Genomic DNA, 14,125 nt, shown 5'->3' with positions numbered 1-14,125 from the left:
TCACACATATTTATAAATATTACCACTGTAACAGCCAAACATCCGATATACCAGCAGAAAGCTGACTTATTCCAAAAAGAATTAGAACTATTTCCACCACATATTTCTTTTCAGATACTTTTAGAAAACCTGCAAGAGTATCAAAATAGCCACGTTTTTGTCTATTTGAAGTAACCGGTGACTGTTCGAATTCGTAATTGCTGAGCTAAAAATATTTTTTTTAATATATAACTTCTACATATTTTCAAGTAAGACTTACGTCTGTTTCATCAGCAAATGGTTTTATATTAGATGAGGAAAAATGATTCTTCTCCATGGAGACTTTGGAATTTAAGTATTGAAAATCTTCCTCGGTGAGTTCGTCGCGATCTAAAGTTTTACTTATTGTTCCCTATAATATAGAAAATAATTAGTTAAGTAAAGTAAAACGTCTTATTTATTAGATTCTAAACTATTATATTGTCAATAAAATTTACCTTACTTTAATAGCAAAGGTAGATAAATTCCTAGATATATCTTTTATATTTCTTAAAACCTTTTCTTAAAAAAACATTACTAGTTTTCATGCAGTTTTTTGATCAAGTGTATCTTGTCTAAGGGGATATAGTTTACTTAATACGTGAAAATTATTAATGTTTTGTACCTAATCTATTCTAAGGAGAGAGTTATATAACTTCAGTCATTTTTTATAATTCCAATGCCAGTTTTACGAGTAGGGCTGTACGAGTAGTGATAGGCGAGCTCCCCAAAAATATCTATTACAAAACCTTATCGCATGCCTTAGACAAGAAAAGAAATGATAAGACGGACTAAGCCACGAAAAAGAATTACGAATTGTGGTACCTACATAGAATATCTTGAGTCTCTCAAAGAAAGTAAATAAAGTTGTACGATTATTTAAGAATAAAGGAAAATAGAGCACAAGGTATTTGGAAAGAAACCTTAAGTTATAAAACTAATTTTGTACCGATTTATTTTTTGCGACTACTCTACGTCAGAGTGGTTATGCTTTACACAGCATTTCAACTTTGGAGGAAGCTACAGCTACCTGGGGAAAGAAATGCCAAACCTTGAAACGTTTATAACAAATAGAAAAGGATATTATTCACTCTCATTATCATTTTCCATTTGTTTTAAACGTTTTAACGTTTGGCATTCCTTTCCTCAGGTAGCTGTAGCTTCCTCCGTGGTTATTGTTAGTTGTTGCTTTAGAAACCATCAGCGTCTTGGAACTCTAATGTCACAAATTGGTCGCATTGCTCCTGTAGTGATCCTTTTTCAAATTAACATGGTCCTTTTCTAACTTGGCTGCACCGTACTGAAGACGACCAAAAGTAAGAAATACGTATATGCGGTTGCCTTCCATCGATATACCCTTTTTGGTTTTCTGTTTTGCGAGAGATACCATTCCAATATATATATATATATATATATATATATATATATATATATATATATATATATATATATATATATATATATATATATATGGGTCACGAAATTAAGATAAGTAAGAACAATTAAACAACCGAAGTCTCCAGAAGAATAATACAAGGATGGGCAGCATACTGAGCTCTTAGGAACGTTTTAAGAGTGATATCCCAACTAATATGAAGAAAAAAATTTTCGACCAATGCGTGCTACCGGTGATGACCTTGATGAAAAACTAAGAGTAGCGCTGAGAAGAATGGAGCGATCAATGATAGGGGCCACTCTGCGAGACAGGATTAGAAACGAAGATCTACGAGCTAAGACCAAAGTCATAGACGTCATTGAAAGAAGCTGTAACTTAAAATGGAAATGGGCTGGACACGTTGCCAGAAGACAACAAAAAACTGGATACAGCAAGCACAAGATATAACACTTTGGAGACAAACAGGGGAGGCCTATGTCTAGCAGTGGATTGAGAGAGGCTGACGATCATATATATACATATATATATATATATATATATATATATATATATATATATATATATATATATATATATATATATATACAAAACTCAAATATTTGGGTGTGCAGCGGAAGATAGGACAAAGAAGTACTCTTTTTAGTTAACCAAGCTTTCGCAAATCTTTATTTGCATCATCAGGGTGCTACAATAAACAAAATTAGTACAAAATACAGAAAAGAATTATTTTGCATCTTACACTAATTGAGGTTAGTTGTCGTGATGTTTATTAAATGAAATGTGCAACTCATTTGATCCATTTCATTTAATAAACATCACGACAACTAACCTCAATTAGTGTAAGATGCAAAATAATTCTTTTCTGTATTTTGTACTAATTTTGTTTATTGTAGCACCCTGATGATGCAAATAAAGATTTGCGAAAGCTTGGTTAACTAAAAAGAGTACTTCTTTGTCCTATCTTCCGCTGCACACCCAAATATTTGAGTTTTGTATTCTATTTGATCAGCGTTGATGACAAGCGTTTATCGCTTTTTCAGTATATATATATATATATATATATATATATATATATATATATATATATATATATATATATATATATATATATATTGATTTCTGATTATTTATAGGGGAGAGTGGCCCAAAATGATCCTTGCGGTAAAACGATCCTTCATATTATTTTTAGGATTGGTAATGCATCTGTATTTGTAGTGGCAAACTCATCATCCAACGCACTTTCACAGTCAGTTGAATATAAGACTCTAGCGTAGAAACATCGTATTTCTGGACTTTAGCGTAAACAGTGATTTTATATAAGTAAGGTTAGTCCCTTAAAGCTGTTGTAATGTTACTTTTAAACAAGTAGGAATCTTCAATTGTGATATAGCTGCTGTAAGTCCAACATTTTTCCGATAATTTGAGATAGTTACGAAATACCAAACCGTAGCCGCTACGTAATAAACATGGCTGATATAAAAGTGTACTCGTTCGGGCAAAATGATTCCTCATGGTGTCGGGTTAAATGATCCCAGAGTTTATTTTGATGTTTTAAATCCACTTGATTTTTTTTTCAGGGTGACAAAATGGTTCAAAAATATGAACAGAAGACCGACAGACAAAAATCAGACGAAGATAAAATGCGACAAGCTATAAAAAGTGTACATAATGGCTTTGCATACAACATGCAGCAAGAAATTTTGGGTTGTAACCTACTTTCTTAACATGGAAAGCGGAATGTATCAATACCAAAGAAGTAAACTCTATGGCGTACCAATTCGAAGTTAGAAATTCCATTGTGCATAGATTTTTAGACCCATTAAAACTTGCTGGTAAAAACTGGTTAAAGGGTTTTCGCACGAGACACCCTCTACTTTCACTGAGATCTCCTGAAGCAACATCGATTGCCCGCAGTCGTGCTTTTAACAGAACATTTGTAAAAAACATTTTCACTTTGCTTAAGACCATATTGGATATAACGCAATTCTCCACATTCAGGATATATAATGTAGATGAGACTTCTGTGTGTACGGTTCCAGCAAAAAACTGTAAAATTATTGCCAAAAAGGTAGGAAAAAAGTTGGTAGAACAGTTTCTGCCAAACGAGGTGTATCTACTACCACAGTGATTTGTATGTCTGTGGGAGGTTCGTATGTTTCACCGATGTTAGTTTTTTTCCGAAAGAGGATGAAGTAGTAGTTTTGTTACCATGTTATGCTTGCCTCCGCATACTACACACAGGCTACGTCCATTAAATCTTACCTTTATGTATTTCCTTAATCACCATCATGATCGAGAACTAGAAAAATGGCTGACTAATAACCCAGGAAGAGCTGTTACACCATTTTAAATTTCGAGAATTTTGAATGAATTCTACATGAAAGCCTGCAACCCTATAAATGGTATTAATGATTTTAAAAAAGCCGGAATCGTACCTTAGAATCCAGATGTTTTATTAGAAGTCGATTTCGCAGCTGCTAAAGTTATAGAGGAAGACGAACGGGAAAAGATGCAACATACTGGAAATGTCATCATAACAGTTCCTTCAACTTAAGTTCATTAAACTCCTTGTAAGAAAAATTCTGGTCAGGGCTCCAGTTCAGACAACGATGACCTTGACAAATCAGAAATTGGGCCTACTTTATTCCTTATTATTCAGCATATTGGACACTGGCCCCTCATCTGTACCTTGCACATCTTTTACTATTTTTCCGACATAAATTGGTCCATTTCTCAAGTCGCCACTAGCACGACGCACTACTAAACGAAAATCTGTGGGTACGGTTATTCTTACAACCACCTCTTACAAATACCAGCTTTTAGATGAGTGACAAAAAAAGGAAGAATTGAACGAAAAAACAGCTCTTAAATTAAAAATAAAGCTACAGTTAATGGAAAACAAAAAGGGAAAAACAAGAAACCACGTTCAATTAAAGTTATAAAAGACAAAAAGAAGGACCTAGATGATAAAGAGTCGGATGTTAAAGAAGATGCAGAGTATTTTACGTGTTCTGATGCTTTTCTAAGATCTCCCGCAGGAGAGGGCTGTGTGCTGTATAATATTTGCAAACAGTGAGCCCATGATGAAGGTGCTGAAATAGAGAACAATGACTGCGACCTTTACACTTGCGAATATTGTAATGAAAATCCCACGATAGATCGAGTTCGCAGAAAGTTGTAATTGCTGTACTACATAATCCATGTTTGGTTACGCACCATATTATAAGGAGTTTACATTTTTGTATTAGAGTTTAAATGGTTGCATTTTCTTAGTAGATATATAATATTTTTTTTAAATGATGTTCACTAATTTATTTTACTTTATTTCTAATAACAAATACCTGTTTTTCCAAAAAAAAAATGGTAGGTATCATTTTGCCCCACCCGGTTGGGTAAAATGATCATTTTGCAACGTTTGAAATATTATAAAATACATTTATTATACATTTTTAAATATTAATTGTATATACCATACTGGGAACAGAATAGTTGATGAGTCTAAAAATAATTTTCCGCATTTTTTGCCTTGTAATTAAGCATTATTTGGATTTTTTGTCTTTCGAGGATCATTTTGGGCCACTCTCCCCTAATGTTACATTTACTATTGAAACTTAGTGTAGGCCACAGACCACTAGGTGATCTGTGAGTGTAGGCAGTTATTAATGAATCCAACTGAATTCTTGGTTGCATATCTTTTAGTATATTTTTGTGGGAATAGTAAGTTATTCCTCTGATTTATAATAGTTTCTGATAATCTACATTCTATATCAAATGTGTGTAATTTAATTTGGCCTTTTTATAGTACGTAATCATCGACAATTAAAACAACAATGATCAGTGAGATTTTGTTGGAACATATGTGAAACGGAGAACAAAATTATTTGAAACTATTGAACAGCAAGAAATATAATAATGAACCATATTAAGAAATATATGATGTCCTAAAGCACAATTATAAATTATAAACAAACAAGTATAAACAAATATAAATTAAAAAATCACGTTTCTTATAAATCTAATAAAGATCAGTTAACTGTACGTACATTTTCGAAAACCACAATAGTATTTGCTTCTTTAGCATAATATAATTTGGAGGAAACAAATACTCTCGTTTTGTTTTTTAAATATTTTAAAAAGCACTCCTTGAATATAAATTTCTCTGTCTGTGAGTCTATGGATCCAAAACAGTCATCGATGATATAAATATCGGCATCTTTATAAATTGTTCTTGCTAGACTTATTTTTTCTTTGAGAACATTATTTCCAAAAACCCTTTTGTCCATGAACAAAGCTCGGTCTCCATATGGTAATTTCTGAAAATCAACATCCAACGCACATATTCTTACAATTTCGCGATATCTGTAAGTAAAAAAGGACAGTTTTAAGATTTTACATTTTTTAACGTGATTCTATTAATTATATGTTAACAGACCAGGAAAGCACTTTTAAGCTAACACAGGCTCAGTACCTAAAACTCGACCATCTGGTGATGTAACTGCATATTTAAAGATTTTATGGATTTTAATAATGCATTATATGAAGATTATAACAGACATTTTGTCTATAATAAAAGATTTACAATTATTTAAACCTGATACTAAACAGCATCGTACATGGGTGTGAGGAAACATAAAACTAAATCGCTCTAGTCACAAAAGATCCACTTGTTGAATAGATATTCTTGTACTTCTAAGAACTGCTAGAAGTAGATAAGATCCATACCACTAACTAATAATTATTCTAATAATGTGGATTACTGTACGACGAGTACACAGCAAAAGTAACACATGTGCACGAACTAGCATAACAAATAAATATTTAAAATGCGGTAAGGCAGCAAGGTGTGTTGTGACTGACACTATTTCCAAACACGGACTAGTCATAGAATAGTCGTAGACAGTCGTACAGTTATGAGTTCGATAAGCTATAGGATTTAGAGTTTAATGATGACCATAATTTTCCAGATTGAATGACATAGCAAAACAACCGGAGTAAAAATAAAGTGTAAAAAACAAAACTACTAATAAACAAAAATATAAATAGAAGCAGTAGTACGAAAACCAAGAGAGTTAGGAGTTTAGCTATCTGGATCCGATTTTCAAATAACATCTAACATAAGATAATAAAGCTACATTTTTTTAAAACCAACGTGGAATTCATTTTACGGAACAAGAGCTATTGCTAGACAAGTCCTGTATTACAAAACTCTAGAATAAACAAGAAAAGGGAGACAAATATACACATGAGAAAGAACAATAGAAAAGGAGGATATTAAAAAATAAATAGAAATAAGGCAAAAAAGATAACAAAGCAGAATCAAATGTAAAATTCAGGCCTAACAAGGCCTAAAAATAAGGCATGATTTAGAAGCTTGTTCATCATTATTGTTGGAACTTTGATTGATCTCCAACAATTGTTCGGGAGAAAGCTTATTAAATTCCTTTCCCCGTGCGTGTACAGTACCAAATATTTTAGGACCATGGACTGTACAAGAGTTTCCTTCGATATAGATAAGCAGACTTCACGGCGATGGTTCAGTATGTGTTTGGTTTTATAGGGGTTTGTACTTAGAGAAAAATAAGCGTAATTAATCGATACTACACATTTAATAACGAGAAAATATTTACAAAGGCACTATTACTAAATAAAGAGTTCGCTTTAATAAATTGTTCATTTTTATACCGGCGTTTTAGGGGCGCGCGACTATAGAGAAAACTAAATGCACTTTTTCACCGCACTTTTGACAGTCTGTCAAATACAGTCTGTCGCTAAGATAAAATTCAACATTTGTGGAAACGAAAAATAAACTGAAATTAATATAAAATGTTGTTTTTACAACATACTCGCCCCCGTTGAAGCGCTGGCTTTAACACAAATAAACAGATTATATTATGCCAAGAGAGCATGCGGAAGAAAAAATACATTACAATTATCATCTTATACTAACTTAAATTAAATCGTCATTGGGTAGAGGACACAATTTTGTAATAGAGCGCTTGAAGACTCCATCTTTAGTTTTCACCGAGGAAATTCTTACTCTCCCATCTTTTCCGGGAAAGACCTCAATAACTCTTGCTAGTACCCAATGAAGAGGAGGAGTGTTGTCTTCAATCAGCAACACGAGATCGTTAGGTTCTAGGTTTTTATGAGGGAGAAACCATTTAGGGCGATTTTGAAGTCTATTCAAATAGTCGATAGACCATTTTTTCCAAAACACTTGTTGGAGTTTGGACAAATGTTGCCATAAATTCAATCTGTTTTCAGGAATGTGGATCACATCCTTTTCAGGAAAGGACGTAAGAGATTGTCCAATTAAGAAATGTCCAGGAGTAAGATACGTAAAATCGGAGGGGTCATTTGAAAGGGAGCAAAGAGGCCGGGAGTTGAGCACAGCTTCAATTTGACCGAGAACTGTAGTGAATTCTTCGAACGTAAGCTTAACATTGCCAAGGAGCCTACGCATATGATGCTTTGCGCTCTTTATAGCACTTTCCCAAATACCACCATGGTGAGGGGCTCGAGGAACTATAGTTTTCCAGCGAATATGAGATGAGGCCAAAAATTCCTTAATAGAACGAGAGCTTTCCTTTTCCTTGAAAAACTTATAGAGTTCAAACAGCTGGTTGCGAGCACCAAGAAAGTTCGTGGCGTTGTCACTGAATATTGTTTGAGGGAGGCCTCTACGGCTAATAAAGCGTTTTAGAGCGAGAAGAAACGTCTCCGTAGAGAGGCCGGAAACGACTTCAATATGAACAGCTCGAGTCGACAAGCAAACGAAAAGAGCAATATACGATTTTAATAAAGGAGCCTTACGAAGGTTGGAAGACTTTATCTGAAAGGGGCCGCCAAAATCTAATCCGACGTGAGCGAACACTCGAGAGGAGTTTAAACGTTCTTTTGGTAGATCTGCCATGATCTGGGTAGCGGGTTTGGCACGAAACTTAAAACAAACCATACATTGGTGAGTGACCTTCTTGACTTCTCGTAGTCCATTTAAAGGCCAATATTTGAGACGAATTTGTGACAAAGTATTTTGAGGACCTGAGTGACAGAGTCTGACATGTTCTCTGTGGAGGATGAGACGAACTACACGATTTTTTGAGGGGAGGAGAAGAGGGTATCTTTGATCAAAGGTAACTTCTGAGTTTCTGAGGCGACCTCCCACCCGGAGCATTTCATTCTCATCCAAAAAGGGATTTAGGGGTAAAAGACACTTATTAGATAGAGTTTTACCTTTCTTAAGCTCAGAAATCTCACTTGAGAAGTTGGAATACTGAAGCATCTTAATAATCTTAAGTTCAGCGTTTTGAAGTTCGTTGACTTCAAGGGTATTAGTTAACTTGCGAGAAAGCGGTTTAGCATTATTAGCAAATCTAAACATATAGGCTAAAGTTCTTACAAACTTTGAAAAATTGGAGAACCTATCAGAAAGTGAGGTGAAGACATCTATTTGATCATTTCGAGCGTGGAGAATGATTTTCCTTTCTTCAGGCAACTTGGAAGTATACCCCTTTGGGTTGTATTTCAATAAATCCAACCGAAGTTGATTTAAAAATGGAGGACCATGAAACCATAAGGACGAATTTATTAATTCAGAGGGTAGCATTCCTCGGGAGAGTATGTCGGCAGGATTCTCTTTGGATCGTACGTGCCTCCAGTGAGCATTAGGAGAATTATCTAAAATTTGTGCAACCCTATTTGCTACAAATTGGGTCCAACGAGAAGGATGTGAACGAAGCCAAGCGAGAACAATTTCTGAATCCGACCACATATTTATAAAGTCTAATTGAGATAACTTTTCTTTAACAATATTAGCAATCTTTGCTGTGAGTTTACTACACAATAGAGCACCCATGAGTTCAAATCTTGGAAGGGTCAAGGGTTTTAACGGAGCAACGCGACCCTTAGATGCTAGAAGGGAACAAGACACCTGTTCTGATTTATAGGTCACACGTAAGTAGATACAAGCTCCATAAGCCTTTAAACTTGCATCTGAGAATGAGTGAATCTCAACACCAGTGATTTCTTGACTTAAAAAGAGACATCTAGGTATACTTAAGTCCTTAAAATGAGAGAGACTGCTAATAAAACTTAGCCATTCATGTAACGTATCTGCGTCAATGGTATCGTTCCAACTGATTTTGGAAATCCAAATCTTTTGCATTATAAGCTTAGCGACAACTGTAACGGGATTAATAAGACCTTGAGGATCAAATATTTGGGCAATCATTGACAGTACTTCTCTCTTAGTGTATGAGTTCTTTAGGGTGAAATCTGGAAGAGAGATTGAAAACGTGTCAAGAACAGGATTCCAGCATAAACCTAAAACCTTATTAGAGCAATTATCTGGAGCTATGACATAAGAAGAGTTTGAAGAGAGAGAAGAAATGTTTTTTAGAAACGAGTCCGAGTTAGAACACCATTTATGTAGAGAAATACATGCTGTTCCAAGTAAACTAGTTAATTCCTTGTGAGCTTTGAGGAGAGTTTGCTCATCATTAGCACCGTAGAGAATGTCATCAATATAACAATTATTTTCAAGAGCGTCACTGGCCAGGGGATATTCAGTTTGATGAGTATTTGCCAGTTCCATTAAACAGCGAGTACTCTGAAAACTGGCGCTTTTAGTTCCATATGTAACTGTTTGCAATTCCAGGCACTCAATATCTTTTTCCGGGGAGTCACGCCAAAGTATGTTTAACAGAAAGGTTTGATCAGGATTGATTTTAACCTGTCTGTACATCTTTTGTATATCAGTTGTGAAAACAAAGGAATATAATCGAAAGCGTAGCAAAATATCAAAAAGTTCCGGTTGAAGAGTGGGACCTTTGAGTAGGATATCATTTAACGAGTAACTACTAGAGCTTTTCATCGAACCATCGAAAACAACACTAAGTTTTGTTGTTAAGGATTCTTCCTTTACTACACAGTGATGCGGGAGAAAATATTTATTTTCTAAATTTTCATTAGTAAGAGAGAGAGGAACTATTCTAGCATGTTCGAGAAAAAGATATTCACTAATGAACGACTTATATTGAGCGTATGTATTTTCATTTTTTAAGAGCCTATTTTCTAAATTAATAAATCTCTTTAAAGCTACTTTAAAAGATTCATCTAATTTTTTATGCGCATTTTCGCAGACAAGTGGTAGGTTTACTTGAAAACGACCCGAAGGTAAAATACGAGTGGTTTTATTGAATATTTGTTCAGCCAATTCCTCATCGGGGGTTAATTTACTAACGTGGGGAACTTCTTCAATTTCGAAAAATTGTTGTATCAATTTATCTAAATTATTCTCTTCGGATTCGGACTGAACAAAGAGAGAAACATTTGACTGAGAAATAGCCAAGTTTGAACTCCGATGAAAGACATGAGGGGGAATAGTACCAAAAATAACATAACCTAAGTGGGTATTCTGAAGAATGGGAAGATTCTTTCCTAAACGAATGAATCCATCAGTCAATAATTCGCTATAGATGTCGCCAGATAGAAGCAAATCAATTTTACCGGGAACAGAGTACGAGGGATCTGCGAGAGTGAGATTAGGTGGAACATTTATTTTGCTTCTATCTAGGGTAGCTTTAGGAAGCCTACAGGTTATACTATCAAGTACAGCAAAAGAAGTTTTAAAACTTCTATCCTTCACATTATAGGGAAAAAATTCTATGTTAATCATTTGATTTGACATTGAGGTGTTTTCGGATATGGTTGATATCTGTAACTGTTTAAAATAAGGGGTGAGGTTTAACTTCTCAACCAAATCACGAGAAATGAACGAATGTTGACTCCCATTATCTAGGAGCGCCCTGGCATGCATAGGTCTGCCATCTTTAGAATACACTGTCACTAAAGCGGTAGCCAACAATACATCAGTTTTAACTGATAAAGCAGAGAGAGAAGTGGCTGTATGAGAACCTGCAGTATTTTGTACTTCTAAAGGAGGTTTGAACGAACTGGTAGAAGCTTCGTTTTGGGCATGAGCATTATAAGAGGGCGGAGTAGATGTGTAAGCAACACGACTGGAAGAGCCTTGAGAATGTTTGGGAGCTTGAGCGTTGCGATCAATAGAGAAATATTGCCTATTCGTGTTCCTAGAGGAAGAGACATTTTCAGAGGTACTATGCAAGAGCGAGTGATGTCTTTTCTTACATATACTACATGAGCGTGAAGAGTTGCAATCTTGAGAAAAATGTTTATTACCCAAACAATTCCAACAAAGTTTCTTACCTTTTACAAAATTAAATCTTTCCTGTAAAGAGAGACATTTAAAATCATTACACTGATAAATTTTATGAGAATTACTTTTACAACATATACAATTAGTATCCGAAAACGAGTTTGTTTGTAAATTAACTGATGAAAACAAAGATGTTTTTAATTGAGGTTTATTAAATTTTTTATCATTATCAGAAACGTTTAATTTTTCTTGTATATCACATTTTTTCTCGAGAAAACTAAAAAACTGTGAGAGAGTAGGTAAAGCCTTTGAATCTATTTCATACTCAAATGACCTATGCGTCGCGAAATCTAATTTTTGTAAAAATACTTCGATCAATAGTAAATCCCAATGTTCGATAGGTACAGACATATTTTTAAGAGCAAGTAAAGTTTGTTTACAAAGAGTTAAAAATTCTCGTAATGATTTTGCGTTACTTTTAGCTAAAGATGGAGCCTTTAACAATTTTTGGATGTGTAAACTAATCACACGCGATTTATTTTCGTATCTATTCTTAAGCGTGTCCAAAGCGATCCGGAAATTTTCTTCTACAACTTCTATATTTTCTATCAAATGTAAAGGTTCATTTTTTAAGAAAGATTTCAGATATATAAATTTTTGCACATTGTTTAGCTCTACATTATTGATTATTAGCGTTTCAAATAGCTGATAAGACGCGTTCCAATCGGCGAAGTTTCCTGAGAATACCTGCATCGTAATTTCCGGCAACCTAACCTTAGCAGTGGCTACAGTTGGTGGAGTATCGTTTGAGATGAGCGAGTGGGAGGGTAACTTTAAAGCTTCCATCTTATGCTGCAGTCCAGCTAGTGTAGAAAAGTATTTTTCCTCCATCAGTACCCTGTCTTCTGTTTCAGAATCGGTTTCATCGATTTCTTCAATCTGATCCATCACGTCTTCATATTTCAGATAACATGTTTTCAATTCGGTGTGTCTGAGTTGAAACTGGAGACCGTCAGTTTCTGCATCTGCGTTTTCTAGTAACCAGTTTGCTATTCTGGTAATCTTGGCCTTCAGTGGTTTTCTCTTCTTCTTGAGATCTTCCATTTTGACTTTAACAAAAGGTACTACTCCAAAAACAAATGCCTAAGGCCGTGCAAACACCGAATTCTTTAGAGAAATTAATGTTTATATTATATACTAATATCTGTATCACACGGCGAAAATAGAGTCAATAATGTTTATATTATAATAACCTGTAGAGCACACAACGAGAATAGAGTCAATAATGTTTATATCATATAATAACATGTGTAGCACACGGCGAGAGAGTTTATAGTTTATTAAAACGCTATAAATGTCTTAAATTACACTGAGAGTTTACTTTTCAATTAAATTTTTCGCACACGCGGTAAATGTCTACAAATGTCTACTAATAAATTTTTTAAAGAGATAGTCTTTTTGAAAAGCGGTTCACTTTGTGCATAAGCGAAATTATAATATGGAAAAATCTCACCCAATTTGTCCAGTAGTTTACAGCAACAGGCACAAACACCAGATAAAATTCACTTCTGTCCTTTTGTTTTAGAGTTTATCGCGACACATTAGTCTTTTCGAGGGTCTTTTAATCACATTTATATAAATATGCAAACCTAAGAGTAAAGTACAAACAACGCGATCACCAAACACAGAATCCGGCTCGAAGGACCAAAAATAATGTTGGAACTTTGATTGATCTCCAACAATTGTTCGGGAGAAAGCTTATTAAATTCCTTTCCCCGTGCGTGTACAGTACCAAATATTTTAGGACCATGGACTGTACAAGAGTTTCCTTCGATATAGATAAGCAGACTTCACGGCGATGGTTCAGTATGTGTTTGGTTTTATAGGGGTTTGTACTTAGAGAAAAATAAGCGTAATTAATCGATACTACACATTTAATAACGAGAAAATATTTACAAAGGCACTATTACTAAATAAAGAGTTCGCTTTAATAAATTGTTCATTTTTATACCGGCGTTTTAGGGGCGCGCGACTATAGAGAAAACTAAATGCACTTTTTCACCGCACTTTTGACAGTCTGTCAAATACAGTCTGTCGCTAAGATAAAATTCAACATTTGTGGAAACGAAAAATAAACTGAAATTAATATAAAATGTTGTTTTTACAACAATTATCTTTAACAATTAAGACACATCCATAATGTGCTCTTGCTCCACTGAGAGCTATATATGAAAGGGACAGAAGCAAAACTATTTATTTATATTTAAGTGCAGTTTTTATGGTTCTGATGTAAATAGTTGAAAAGTAATTTAGGTTTATAGATTCTAGGAATTAATAAACTAAAATATGTCTAGTTTACAATTTCTATAAAATGTAAATGAAAGGTTATATTGTTAGGCTTGATTTATCCATCATTTTTTAATAACTAAAAAAATTTACTTGAGCTGTTTTGTTTCAAGCTGTTTGAAATGTTTCAAGTGAAGATAATAATAATTTTTAAATTCTTAAACTAAACTTTATAATGTGAACATTAC

At 34.2% G+C, this 14,125-nt stretch overlaps 1 protein-coding gene across 1 annotated transcript in view; it reads right to left on the bottom strand.

Moving 5' to 3' along the window:
- The window catches only part of LOC140435597 (ATP-binding cassette sub-family C member 4-like), an 81,346-nt gene that overhangs the window by 51,537 nt on the left and 15,684 nt on the right, over nt 1–14,125 (bottom strand). The window contains exons 4-6 of the mRNA XM_072524341.1: nt 5,458–5,773; nt 260–391; nt 24–205 (exon numbers count right to left, since the gene is read on the bottom strand). Of these exons, the coding sequence (XP_072380442.1) occupies nt 24–205; nt 260–391; nt 5,458–5,773 (630 nt within the window). The remainder of the gene's footprint in view (nt 1–23; nt 206–259; nt 392–5,457; nt 5,774–14,125) is intronic.

The sequence above is a fragment of the Diabrotica undecimpunctata genome, chromosome 3, assembly GCF_040954645.1.
Source record: "Diabrotica undecimpunctata isolate CICGRU chromosome 3, icDiaUnde3, whole genome shotgun sequence".
Lineage (NCBI taxonomy): Eukaryota > Metazoa > Arthropoda > Insecta > Coleoptera > Chrysomelidae > Diabrotica > Diabrotica undecimpunctata.
The sequence above is the reverse complement of the archived record's forward strand: the minus strand, read 5'-3'. Positions and strand labels throughout refer to the sequence as shown.